At 45.9% G+C, this 13,008-nt stretch overlaps 1 protein-coding gene across 1 annotated transcript in view; it reads right to left on the reverse strand.

The window, feature by feature from the left end:
* CYP7B1 (cytochrome P450 family 7 subfamily B member 1) overlaps window positions 1-9,732 on the reverse strand; it is a 109,255-nt gene extending 99,523 nt beyond the window's left edge. Inside the window, exon 1 of the mRNA XM_079984628.1 lies at window positions 9,480-9,732. Coding sequence (XP_079840754.1) covers window positions 9,480-9,577 — 98 coding nt within the window. The 5' untranslated portion in view covers window positions 9,578-9,732. The remainder of the gene's footprint in view (window positions 1-9,479) is intronic.
* Between the last annotated feature and the right edge of the window lie 3,276 nt (window positions 9,733-13,008).

Genomic DNA, 13,008 nt, shown 5'->3' on the forward strand with positions numbered 1-13,008 from the left:
GCTATAGCTGCCTTGGGAGGGTCAGGCCGGGGCACTTCTATTGGTTGCTGGCCTGGCTGCTGCCCCTGCTGGTTGGCAGCCAGGTTTTCTCGTTTCCCTGCACCGGCCCCTCCTCCCCCTTCTCATCGTGGCCTGCAGCCCCCATCATGCCTTGCCAGGCCTTTCGTTGGGGACAGACCTTTGCAAAATGTCCTAACCGCTGACAGAGGAAACACTTCTTGGTAGTTTTCCACTCCTTCCCCTCCCTTTTCCGGCCTTCACTAGCGTTTGAAACCTCTCTCTCTCTCGCGTTCCATGAATTTCCATCGGCTCTCCCGCCTGGGAAGCCTCCCTCGGCATTTCAGGAATGCGTTTGCCATGGAAACGTTCCCCCCTTATCTCCCGCTTTTCCTGAGCCCGTGCTTCCTGGCGTACGCCAATCGCAAGCACAGTCTTTGTGAGCTCATCCATCGACCGTGGGCAGGGCGCTCTGGACACCTTGTCTTTCACTTCGGGATCCAAACCTGCCTCAAACAGCATTTGTACTGGTTCAGAGTCCAGGTTCCACCCGAGCTTGTGCACTAACATCGCAAAATGCGACCAGTAGCTTCTGACGGACAGGCTCCCCTGCTTGAACCCCATCAGCTCCCTCCATGTCACGCTTTGCTCAATCTCGCTGGAGAACATCGCGTCCATTGCCTGGTAAAAAAATTTAAGATCTTTCAATGCATCATTCCCCGTTGCCATCAAGGGCCTGATCCATTCGCACGCCCCATCCTGCAGATGTCCAACAATGTACGCCACCCTCTCCGCGTCATCAGCAAATTCATTTTTCTGCAATTCCAAAGCGTATTGAATTTCCGTTCGGAAAGCATTGTAGTCTTGGGGCTTTCCTCCAAACTTCTTTACCAGCCCCAGGACCTTCCTCCCTATCGGGGTGGCTCTGACCAGTGCATCCTGAGCCTGCCTCTCCTCCAGCTGTGCTGACAGGGTAGCGACATGTGCCTCCAGGTCTCAATTCCTCTCGACCAGACCTCGCACCATGGCTTCTTGTTCTGTCTCTCCAGCTGGCCCTGTTTGGCTCATCGTGCTGCCTCCCCGGGGCTGCGCACAAGCAATGTCAGGGACTCACGGATTGTTGTAATGGTTCTAGGGGTTGCTCATGCGTAAGCAGGTACCTATCTCCCCGGCTGGGTGCAAACACCTGGCTGGATTGCCAAAGTGAACCTCTTTCTGTCCGGACAGCCACTCACCCATGGCTGACTCAATCGCTGGCAGAATTCGTGAGTGGGCATTTCTTAAACTTCTTCCAGCAAAGAAGTTCTTTGACGCCTAGTCTCTGCCTACCCTCTCTGCACGGAAGCCTTCTGCACAGGGAGAGCATGGGCAATGGAGGACCCCTACTCTCCCCGCTGGTCCCAGGCAAGGAGTCATGAGACCGCCTCGCCACTTCCCCCAGCTGCCCCCCTTCTCCACTGGTGCTACGCTGATTCTCTTCCCCAGAAGATGGGCTGCTCCTCCCCATCCCTGGACACTCTCTGGAATCCCTCTGGCTTTTGCTCTCCCCCTCCCGTACTGATGGCAGTTCCCTGACATATATGTGATCAGATTTGAGAAACATGTCTCAAGATGTTTACAAGCCCTTGGAGATGTTCTACTAATCCTATCAAAAATATCCCTTTCCCCAAATAATCGGTTATTTTGTCCCCCAGAAATTCCAAGTGGCTGCATCAGGGATGGGAGCCTGTGCACATCCAGATGCTGCTGAACTACAACTTCCCATTGGCCATGCTGGCTGGAAGTGATGGGAGTTGTGGTACAACACTATTTGGTGGGCCTCAGGTTCTCCACTGTTTATATAAGCAGGGTTAATTCCATACATGTTAATCTTGTAGCAGTATAACAGACTAAGAAATATACTTTAATGTAACATTTCATGGGTCAGAACTCATTTTGTCAGTTGAATGAAAAGGCAGGTTCATTCAGAAGAGAGCGGAGGAGAACCTGACTGGCTGAACAGGAGAAACCATGAAGATGTCATTTAGCCCCCTGATTAAAGTGTGTGTGGGGAGAGAGAGAGAGATGGAGAGAGAACTGTTTTGTTAAAGAGGTTTGCTGCAGAGATTCTGTGTGAAAAACACTTTTCAAGTTGTCCCTCAAACTTCCTGCACACAATTATCCTGCAGTACACTGTGGGTTAAACCACAGAGCCTAGGACTTGCTGATCAGAAGGTCAGCGGTTCGAATCCCCACAACGGGGTGAGCTCCCGTTGCTCAGTCCCAGCTACTGCCAACCTAGAAGTTCAAAAGCACGTCAAAGTGCAAGTAGATAAATAGGTACCGCTCCGGCGGGAAGTTAAACTTCATTTCTGTGTGCAGCTCTGGTTTGCCAGAAGCAGCTTAGTCATGCTGGCCACATGACCCAGAAGCTGTACGCCGGCTCCTTCAGCCAATAAAGCGAGATGAGCGCCACAACCCCAGAGTCAGCCACGACTGGACCTAATGGTCAGGGGTCCCTTTACCTTTTTTATGCTCCCCATGGTTCTGCCCCCTTCATGGCACCCATTTTCATTTACTGGCTACCCCAACCTTCTTCTGAAATTTAAAATGAGCTAGTCCAAACAGGTTGGCAACGCATCGTCTATCAAAGCAGATGAAGAATTTGTGGGCTTCCTGCAGGAATCTGGTTGGGCACTGTGAGAAGTGGATGCTAGATTAGATGGGTCTTGGGCCTGATCTGACATGGCTCTTCTTATATTCTTAGCAAGGAAAATAAATGATGGTTGGATGGACCTATGTGGATAGTCAACGTGTTGCTTTCCATTTGTTGGACTCCAATTCTCATTGGTCCCTAGCAGTGCCTCTAGCAGTGTGCCTCTAAGGGTTGCCAGCACCATATCCATGGACACTATGATGGCCATGAGGACTTCCCCTACTGCCAGCAAAGTCTCTGAACATTCCCCTCACTACCTCCTTTTTTCTTCCTTGGAAAGCGTATAAAGCTGAAGGAGAAAGTTGAAAGAATGCCACTCAATCTCACTTCCTTTTTCAGTCTAAGTGTTTTTAAGGGTCAGACCAGTTGAACAGAGGGAAGAGTGACCAGGAAAAGGGGGCAGGGTGGAGGAGGAAGGAAAAGAGAGTGATCTTGGAGAAAATAATAATAATAATAATTTATACCCCGCCCATCTGGCTGGGTTTCTCACACCACTCTGGGTGGCTTCCAAAAAAATATTAAAAATACAACAAAACATTAAACATTAAAAACTTCCCTAAACAGGGCTGCCTTCAGATGTCTTCTAAAAGTCAGATAGTTGTTTATTTCCTTGACATCGGATGGGAGGGAGTAATGAGAGTCTGGGTGTGGCAAAGGGAAGAAAGTGAGATGCTACGTGAGAGAGATTTGCATGTGTATGTACGCACACAAACTGGATTCGGTTAAATGAATCATCTTGAAGTTGTGTAGTTTTCACACACAAGCACACACATACATAGCCCAACTAACATTGAGCAAACATTTAAAAATTACTGATTTGGTACTCTTCAGTGTTGCCATGCAGCAAAAACATGGGTTCTTATGGATCATCAGGTCACCTCTTGACCCACAAATGTGTTCTATGGCTTTTTGTGTATGGTTTTCTTGCCATTTTGTGTAAAAATCATGAATGTATGCCTTTTCTTAGTATTTTAGTGGTGCTGGCAAGTTCTGCGATTTTTACTGTGCAATCTACCAATGTATAGTTTAATTTGATGGTATTCTTTTGGGTAGGGGATGGCTCTGTGTAAAATCATGCAAATTCAAGAGGATCCATTTTATTTCTCCTGGATCTCACTTCTCCCCATGCTTCATAAAATACTTAAATCATTTTTGTGTGAACATATGCATATACACTGTCTGGCTGGGGAGGGAAGAACCAGAGGTGGTGGTGCCCTCTCTCAAAATTCCAGCTGTGCCCTTTGGCTGAAAAATGTTGGAGGCCCCTTCTCTAGGTGGCTGTTCCTACCAAAATCTAATCTCTCGAGCATAAACGACCTAGCATGAAAAGCAATAAGCTACTGAATGAGAATGATCATGAAAAAGGCAATAAGTAGTGTACATTACTATGGCATGGCAATGAAAATAGAGTGTTTTCAATGCTACACTCTCTTCTGCCGTTAACATTTTATAACCTAGTAAAACCTTCTTGCTATTTTCCTTTCAATTAAAAACATCTAACATCCTTTTAGGTATAGAATTAGTCATTTGCCACTCACATCCTTCCTCTAAATGGGCCATTTGAGCCTCTGAAGATATTAAAAGACACAATTTGAAAGGTAAAAATGGCAGAAGCGTTCTTGGCTCAAAAGTAATACCAATAGCCCAGACACTCTCCAAAGACTGCAAAAATATACAAACAGGGTTTCCAAATGTGTGCACTAAACCAGAATGAGGCAATAGTTTATCTAACTCACTCTAATACATACTGAAACAATTATATATTCATAGATGGATTTAAAAAAAAAAAAATAGAGTCCCTGGCATGTGCAGAACAAAAAAAAGTAAGCAGAAAACATGACAATCTCCCTTTAAAAATAAGACCATCAACAGAACATCCACAACGTATTTGCTGGATAAATGCTCATAGTTGAGAACACAGAAGGGTGTTTTCACTGAGCTGGTACACAACTCTACTATCTCAAAAATACAGTGTTATGTTTTTGGTTCCAAGCTTTATACCCAAAGCTATTGAGGCAATGAGATCTATGAATAAAGTTGGAGGGGTTGCAGTATTCCTACCTATGGTAGGATTCTGATGTTCTTCAAGAGCCACCATCAGTGATGTCAAAAAGTACTTCTTCACACAGCACAGAGTTAAACTATGGCATTTGCTACCACAAGAGGCAGTGATGACCACAATCTTGGACGGTCTTAAAAGAGGAGTAGACAAATTCAGAGAGGCTATCAATGGCCACAAACCATATATTTACATTTGGCATTCTGGCAAAAATGAAGGCATAAAAATGAAAAGACAGAAGGCTACATCTTTCCATGCTTTCTGAGACTGGATCAAAGCAGAAAAACTATCATATATGGATACAGATGCAGATGTTTTATATAAGTGGAGTTTGACTTTTGGCTCATTTGGTTTCAAAGAGATGTTAGTAGACCTATAATTTGTCACAAAGAAGGAAATGATGTTCTAGGGCAGGAATGGGGAAACTCTTGTCATCCAAATGTTGTTGGATGTCACCAGCTCCAGAGATCATAGCTAATAGCAGGGATGAGAGGAGCTACAGTCCAATGACATCTGAAGGACCACAGAATCCCTGCCTTTGTTTTAGAAATATAGCTTAGTTCAGGGAAATGGTTCCCTGTAGAATAATGTTAGGTAATTATTATTTGGAAGCAAACTTACACAACATTGTTCTTCATATGGCAAACATTACTGGTACATTTAATCTCTTGCCTGTGTGCTGGGACTCCCAATAAACAGGAGCCTTTATGCAAGCACTTCAAAACTGCATGGTAAAAACACCAAAGCAAGTGAACATGAAAATATGCACATACTCTTATTTGTTTCAGTGCAGAGTTGTGTATGTGTGTGTGTTGTACAACAGCCACATAATGAGGGGACAACAAGAATTCTCCAAAGAATGGGATAGTTTATAGGTTTTAGCAAAGTTTCACCTCTCACCATACCCACTTTCAATTACTCTGGTGACACCACTGTTTCCAACTAAACACTGAGTTTTGTGAGGTGTGGCATTGTATCTTGGAAGGCCCCCACCCTAAGGAGATCCAAGAGGCCCACTCTGTAATCCCATATAAAACCAACTGATAATTTCTGATTTCTGCCAACCTTCCATAAAGAAAGTATAAACATAAAACTGCCTAAAGGTATGATTCAAAATAATAATAAAAAACTAAAAGGCCAAACATGTGACTCCTCAATGCACCATCCCACTCCCTCAAAGGCCTGGGTACATCTTTACTTCAGTTTACATATTGCATTTTAATCAAAAGGCTGTGTATCTACAGACATAGCAGATGCAGACTCACGCCATTAAATAAGACTTTGCCATGTAAGAGTAACACCTCCTTCTCCCGCTCTTCCTGCTCAGGCTGAGAGGGCAAGTGGCACAAGGCAAGTGGAGGCTACAAGAAACAACCTCTGCTACCTCCCTTCTTGCGCTCAGAGGTGCAGAGGTAAAGATTGAGCCTGCCACAACAACCACCCAGAAAGTATGTGAGCCAGAGAAGGCAATAGCTATTCCTGCAGTCCCACCACTTCTTGCTCGCTCTCTCTCTCTCTGGGCCACGTAGAGAAAGAGAGCGAGCAACAGTTGTTGGGACTGCAGGAATAGCCATTGCCTTCTCTCACTCACATGCTTTCTGAGCCGTGACTGTGGCAGGCTCAGTCTGTGGTGCTGCTGGAGATCACAATCCACCACATCTGCCTGCCCTGCCTCTCTCTGGATGGTGCAGCAAAGAAGGTTGGTCCCACAGGGCCAAATCCCCACCACTACTCTGACCAGAGGGAGGCAGAAGCAGCTGCTCGTGCGAGGAGCAAACCTCTCATCTTTTCTCATCCTCTGGGCAAGAGCACAGAGGAAGAAGCAGAGCCACCTCTGTAGCATGGAGATGTGGACATGGCCTATTCTCATTTGCCCACTCTGGGATGAGTGCAGGGACAACTCTGGCTCCAATCCTTTCCCCTCTGCAGCCCCACAACAGAAGGTAACAAGCAGAGTCAAGTACGCTACCAGAAGCAAGACTTCCTTTAGAAAATGGAATGGGAACGAAAAGAAGCTAACACTGGCAAAAGAAATGCAGGCAGGCTTCCAGGGACAGGGAGTGGCATGTTGTGAAGATAGCATGGGGAATGCTCTCACACACTCACAGTAGTGTGATAAAAGGCTGGCAGGCGGGCATGGGGGCGTGTGACAGCAGCAGGAGCAAAAACACAAGGAGGTAGGTGAGGCAAAAGAAAGGAGAGATAAGTAGCTAGGAGGAGAACCTTTGCCCCAGAGAGACAAGAAAAACAAGGGAAAGGCAACCCGGGGAAGTAGAGCAAAGTTATAAGTGCTGCTTATAATAAAAGGGATCCTGTGATCACACAGGCAGAACCTGGACTAAGGAACCATTCCAGGTCCCTAAGGCTTCTTAGGGGGGTGAGGTGTTATAGGGAACAAGAATCCTGACACAAACAGTAATGGATGCTAATTAGGAATATGAAGAGCACATTGCTAAAATCATAAAAGCCCAAGCAAAAAAAAATGCTTTAAATACATCAGCAATAGATTATCAGCTGGGAAGGGAGCTGGGCCTTTGGATGACAAGAGTCAAAGGTGTGATAAAGGAGGAGAAGGAGAATGCAGAGAAGCGTTTGTCAGGTTGCTGTGCCTGAACTAACTTTTGCAGAGAGGGAGTCTGAGGAACTGCAACAAAAAAGTGGTGACAAGGAATGATGTTCTAGGCCTCATAGATGAATTGTTAAAGATAAAATAACCAAGCACACTGAAGAACAAGCTTTGCCAATTTTACTTTCAAAAAGTAAAAATTCCTGACATCCGTGAAATTGTTGAACTTTTTTGGGGGGAAACCTAAGCTTTTTGAACTGCTTTTTCCATCGTGTTGCCATATATCCAGGTTTTCCATGACATTTTGCCAATTCAGGATAATTCCTCCCTGACACCTTTTTTTACACCCAAAAGCAAGGACACGTCAAGAATTTTCGTAATGTATGGCAAGCCTACCAAAGCACAGCCAACATGGCTTCTGCAAGTCCTGCCTCACTATCTTGTAGAATGCTTTAAGAATGTCAACAGGCATATAGCTAGGTGTGACTCAGTTGACATAGTGTATTAGAACCCCGAAAAGCTTTTGACAAAATGTCTCATCAAAGATCCTGAGTAACCTTGGCAGTCATGGAATATGAGGAGAGGTCCTATTGTAGATCAGGAAGTAGTTAAGAAACAGGAAGCAAAGAATAGAACCATATAGACAGTTCTCCCAATGGAGAGGGGTAGAAAGTGGTGTCCTACAAGTATTGGTAGACAAGTACTGGGATATGAATGATAAGGTCATCTGTGGCCACAATAGCTATGTTCTACCTCAGAGACAGTATGCATTTGAATAGCATTTGATGAGAATCACAAGTAGGGAGAGCACTGTTACAGATAGGTAGCCGTGTTGGTCTGCCATAGTCAAAACAAAAAAAAATCCTTCCAGTAGCACCTTAAAGACCAACTAAGTTAGTTCTAAGTTAGACCAACTAAGTTAGACCAACTAAGTTAGTTGAGTGTATCTGAAGAAGTGTGCATGCACACGAAAGCTCATACCAAGAACTAACTTAGTTGGTCTTTAAGGTGCTACTGGAAGGAATTTTTTTTGTTTTGGAGAGCACTGTAACACTGATGCCCTGTTTGTGGGATTCCCATGGGCATCCAATGATTGGTATTAGGACCTGTGTTTTATAACTTGTCCATAAATTATGTAGATTTCAAGGTGAACAGGGTGAGCAGTCAGGCAGCCAAGTTTGTTGATGAAATTGTTCAGGATGATTAAAACAAAAAGTTAAACGAAAAATGGAATTGCAATGTGCTCCAAAAGGATCTCTCCAACCCAGGTGAATGGACACGAAAATGGCAAATGCAATTCAATGTAAACAAATGCACATCGGATCTGAACTGGCAGTGACTGACCAGGAAGAAGATCACGGGGTCACAGCATATAGACTGATGAAGAGGCCAATCCAGTGTGCAGCAGATGTGAAGAAGGCAAATTCCATGCTAGGAGTCATCAGGACAGGAATTGAAATAAAAAGACCAGAGGAGGGGCACACAAGCAAGAGGCCCACTACAGCTTCACCTGGGAATGGGTGCTTATTTTGGGGTAGTTGCTTCTCATGCATCCACCAACTTTGTTGCAGCAACATTGCTGGCATCAAAATGCCAGGCTGCATTCGCACACACACTCCATCCAGTTTTTCCCTTTCATGGGGAAATCAGATATGTTAAAGAAAACCTTTGCCCATTGAGCAACCGTCTGGAATGGCTCTTATTCACTTTCCCACGGCGGTGCGGCTCTGGGGATTTGTGGAAAGGTGAATGCTCGAGGGGCCATCCAAATCATGTTGCCAGGTCCCCACAACCTACAACACTCCCTGGTAAAACCTGACGCCTCTCGTGTAGGAAACGTCCCAGAGAGATCGCCCCCGGTCGTTGCAGCAAACTCAAAATAAGAGAGAGTATGAGTGTGTGGTGCCAGTTTAACAAGATAACAGCGTTAAGTGGATCTATAAATCTGCTAATCGTTACGGGGCACAATCGCTATCTTTCCCCCTTCGTTTTCTGCAAAGTTAAACTTGGTGCATCAGAGCCAACTTTGAAAAGGGATCCAAGTTCACCTTGACTCTGCCGGGTCTTCCAGTCCTGCAGGATCTCAACAACCCTGCTGCGATCTCCTGTAGCCAGCAGAGCGACGGCACTGCAGCCAGGCAATCTCTCTCCTCCTTTCTTACCTTTTCCGCCTGCAGAAAACACAGAGCGCCCAGAGCGCCAGAGCAGTAGCGAGCGCCAGGCCGTAGGTGCGAGGGGACAGCAACTCGAGGAGGCCCATTTTGGGGCAGCTCGGCTCCTTCGACGTGCTTCTGTCACTCTTGCCGCCGCAGAGACCTCCCTCTCTGCCAGCAAACTTCAGGCATCTCCCGCCAGGGAACTCCCGCTCCCGGTTCCCTCCCGCAGCGTTACAGGAAGTTTGGACAGCGACGGGGAAAAGAAAAAAACCGAGCAACAACGGCGTTCCGATTGGAAGGCGAGCGCAGTGGGGCGGCCCCAGGGAAAATCCCAGCCCCGCCCCACCGTCTAAGGAGAGCGACTGGAAGAGCCGCTTGGGAAGCGCGGAAGAGATGGGCAAAGACCCCGCGCGCTCCCTTCCCCGGGGAAGTTGGATCTCTGGGTCCGGCTTCCCATTGGAGGAGAGAAGGGAGGAAGCTGGGGAGAGCTGGCCGCGAGGAGCGAAGGAGGATGATTATTATTCCACAGAAGCTGCTCCAGAAAGGAAAGAAGGCAGATCGTCGCCCTGATGTCTGGGGAAAGCGGCGGCCTGAGAAAGAATCAGTTTCTGGGTGTATTTTTTTACGGGATTTTCTTGAATCTCGCCTGTTGTATTCAGGCTCCGCAGCGCATCTGCTGATCTAGTAATTTATTTACCAGACTGCTAACAGATCCTGACAGAGGTCCTAATCCAGACCTGCGATTGTTTTCAGCGCAAGGTAAAGGGAAGAGAAAAGGCTGGTGTCCTGCGTCAATATAACACAATGCATCACTATTTGAAAGTAAAATAAGTTCCGTTCAGTGTAGCTGAAGTTGGATTTTAGCCTTACTGTTCACCCCCGCACACACGCACACACACCAAAAGGACATCAGATAAGGCTCCAGACCTGAGCACTGGAAAGTACGGTAACTAATGTAACACCCCTCTTTTAAAAAGGGATATTTATATTACAGGCTGCTCAGCTTAATGTCTGTCCCAGAAAACTGGTGGAAAGTAGGGGTACAGATAAAATAACCAAGCATATAAAAGAAGTCTTGCTGAAGCAGAACCAGGATGGCTTCTGCAAGGGCAAGTCGTGTCTCACAAACTTCTTAAAGAGTTCTTTGAGAGTGCCAACAAGCAGGGCTGTGCGGAGGTGCAAGGGGTGCAGGGCACCCAGGTGCCGAATTCTGGGGGGTGTCAGGCGCCCGCCGCTGAAGCCACCTAAGCTCTTAACTATCTACCTGTTATGAAATAATAAATAATTTTGATCAAGCTAGAAAAACAAAATATATATATACCTAGGTATTACCGAAATGTATACCTACTGTTTCACTAAAGGACTTTCGACTTTGTGCACCCATTTACCAAAGATGCACCACGCCAGCAGCGGCACTTGTCATTCACAATGGTGGTGCTTGACTCAATGACAGCGCGTGTCATTCACAATGGCGCCGTGCATGCAAAATTAACTTACATCAAAATATTATGTTACATATTGTACTGAGCTGCAATACGGCAGCGGGGTCAGCGGCACCTTTGACACGACTGATGTTCCTCCTAAGTAGGTGCCTAAACAATACTTATAAGTTTGTGTGGTGGTGGTGCATACTTAAGTACAGTCATATTTCAGGTCATAGACACTTCAGGTTGCGGGTTTTCGGGTTACGGACGCGCCAAAACCTGGAAGTACTGGAACGGGTTACAGTAGTACCTCAGGTTACATACGCTTCAGGTTACAGACTCCGCTAACCCAGAAATAGTGCTTCAGGTTAAGAAATCGTGCTCCGGCAGCGCGGCAGCAGCAGGAGGCCCCATTAGCTAAAGTGGTGCTTCAGGTTAAGAACAATTTCAGGTTAAGAACGGACCTCTGGAACGAATTAAGTACTTAACCCGAGGTACCACTGTACTTCTGGGTTTCGGTGCTCACGCGTGCTCAGAAGCGCCAAATCTCAACCCACAGGTTCGCAGATGCGGCACTTCAGGTTGCGGATGCTGCGGGTTGGAAATGTGCCTCCCGCATGGATCACGTTCACAACCCGAGTGTCCACTGTATAAGTGTATTGTAAATAAATGAGCAAATAAAAAAGTTTGTTTCTTTTTCCTCCGTTCTTTTGTAAACAAGAGATAAGGCGTAAGCGTGGTATCTGACATATGCATAATAAAAGTTAATTTGGGGGCTAAACTAAATTTGGGGGCACTGGGCAGATCTTTGCACCCCAGCGGCACATATGCTAAAGACTGCACTGTCTACAAGCATGTATATAAGAGGTGATCTGGCCGACATAGCATACTTGGACTTTCAAAAAGCTTTTAACAAGGTACAATTTGATATACCACTTAATATGAGTTAAGTGGAGTCTGAACTGGCAGTGACCGACCAGGAGTGAGACCTGGGGGTCATAGCAGAGAGTTCAGTGAACATCTCAACCTCGTGTGCAGAAAGAGGGATAAAATAATTTCTTTGGCCACTTTCTCAATGCCTTGCATAATCTTATACATGTCATCTCTGACTCATTTTTTCTCTAAACTAAAAAAAGTCCCCAAAACTGCAACCTTTCCTCATGGAGGATTCACTTCAACTATTTGATCATTTTGGTTGCCCCTTTCTGAACCCTTTCCATCTCTACAATGTCATTTTAGAGTTGAAGTGACCAGAAATATACACTGTATCCCAAACACCATGGCACTTCTATTTTTCCTTAGCATAGAAAGAGTCCATATGTTTCGTAAATTGAAAAAGGTTTACTTGCAATCTCTTCAAAGGTCAGATTCATGTGCTTTTCCATATAGCAGCAAGAAAAGACAGGCAGTACAACTTAGTTTCCAAAAAATGCTAGGAGCATCTGTATTATTTGTGTAGAAACATAGAGATGGCTTTCGAAAGCCATGTGGGCTAAGCTTAGAGCATCTACCTTAGACATCCTCAGTGAAAGGGATCACATTGCAGAAGGAAAGTGATGTGGAAAGTAAGAGAACAAAGAGTTTGGTAACCCTTTCTCCAACAGTGAGGGGGTGTGACCTAGCTTAGCCTGGCAGGACAGTTTACTCTATGGTCTTAATCCCTTCGTGCATTAATTAGAGTTTTGCATGTTGGTTATATGAGGCTGAATATTTCCCACAGTTACATCAGTTCTGCACCTGCTAACTAGCTATCTAGTTCTGTGCCTAGTTCTGAGCAACAACACAGTCAGCTTACTTAACACCCCCTCCCCCCTTGTCTGACTAGTGCATGCAAGCACCTTATGACTCCTCTTGACCAGCAGCTCCAGCTGCTCCATCACTTTAAACACCTACTTGTGCATGGACAGAGCAGAAGGGAGGACAGGGGATATTCCAAAGGGTCTATTCTGTCTGGGACCTTCACTGCCTCTTCCACCTCTGAGACTCGCTGCAACCCTTCTCCTGCCTCCCCCACCCCCATCTCTGACTGCCTTGTCTCTTCTACTTGACTCCCCTCTTCCACTACCCTTACAGGTGGCACAGAACCCCACAAATCATTGGCCCCTTTCCTG

Source organism: Podarcis cretensis (genome assembly GCF_951804945.1).
Source record: "Podarcis cretensis genome assembly, chromosome: 7".
Taxonomy (NCBI): domain Eukaryota; kingdom Metazoa; phylum Chordata; class Lepidosauria; order Squamata; family Lacertidae; genus Podarcis; species Podarcis cretensis.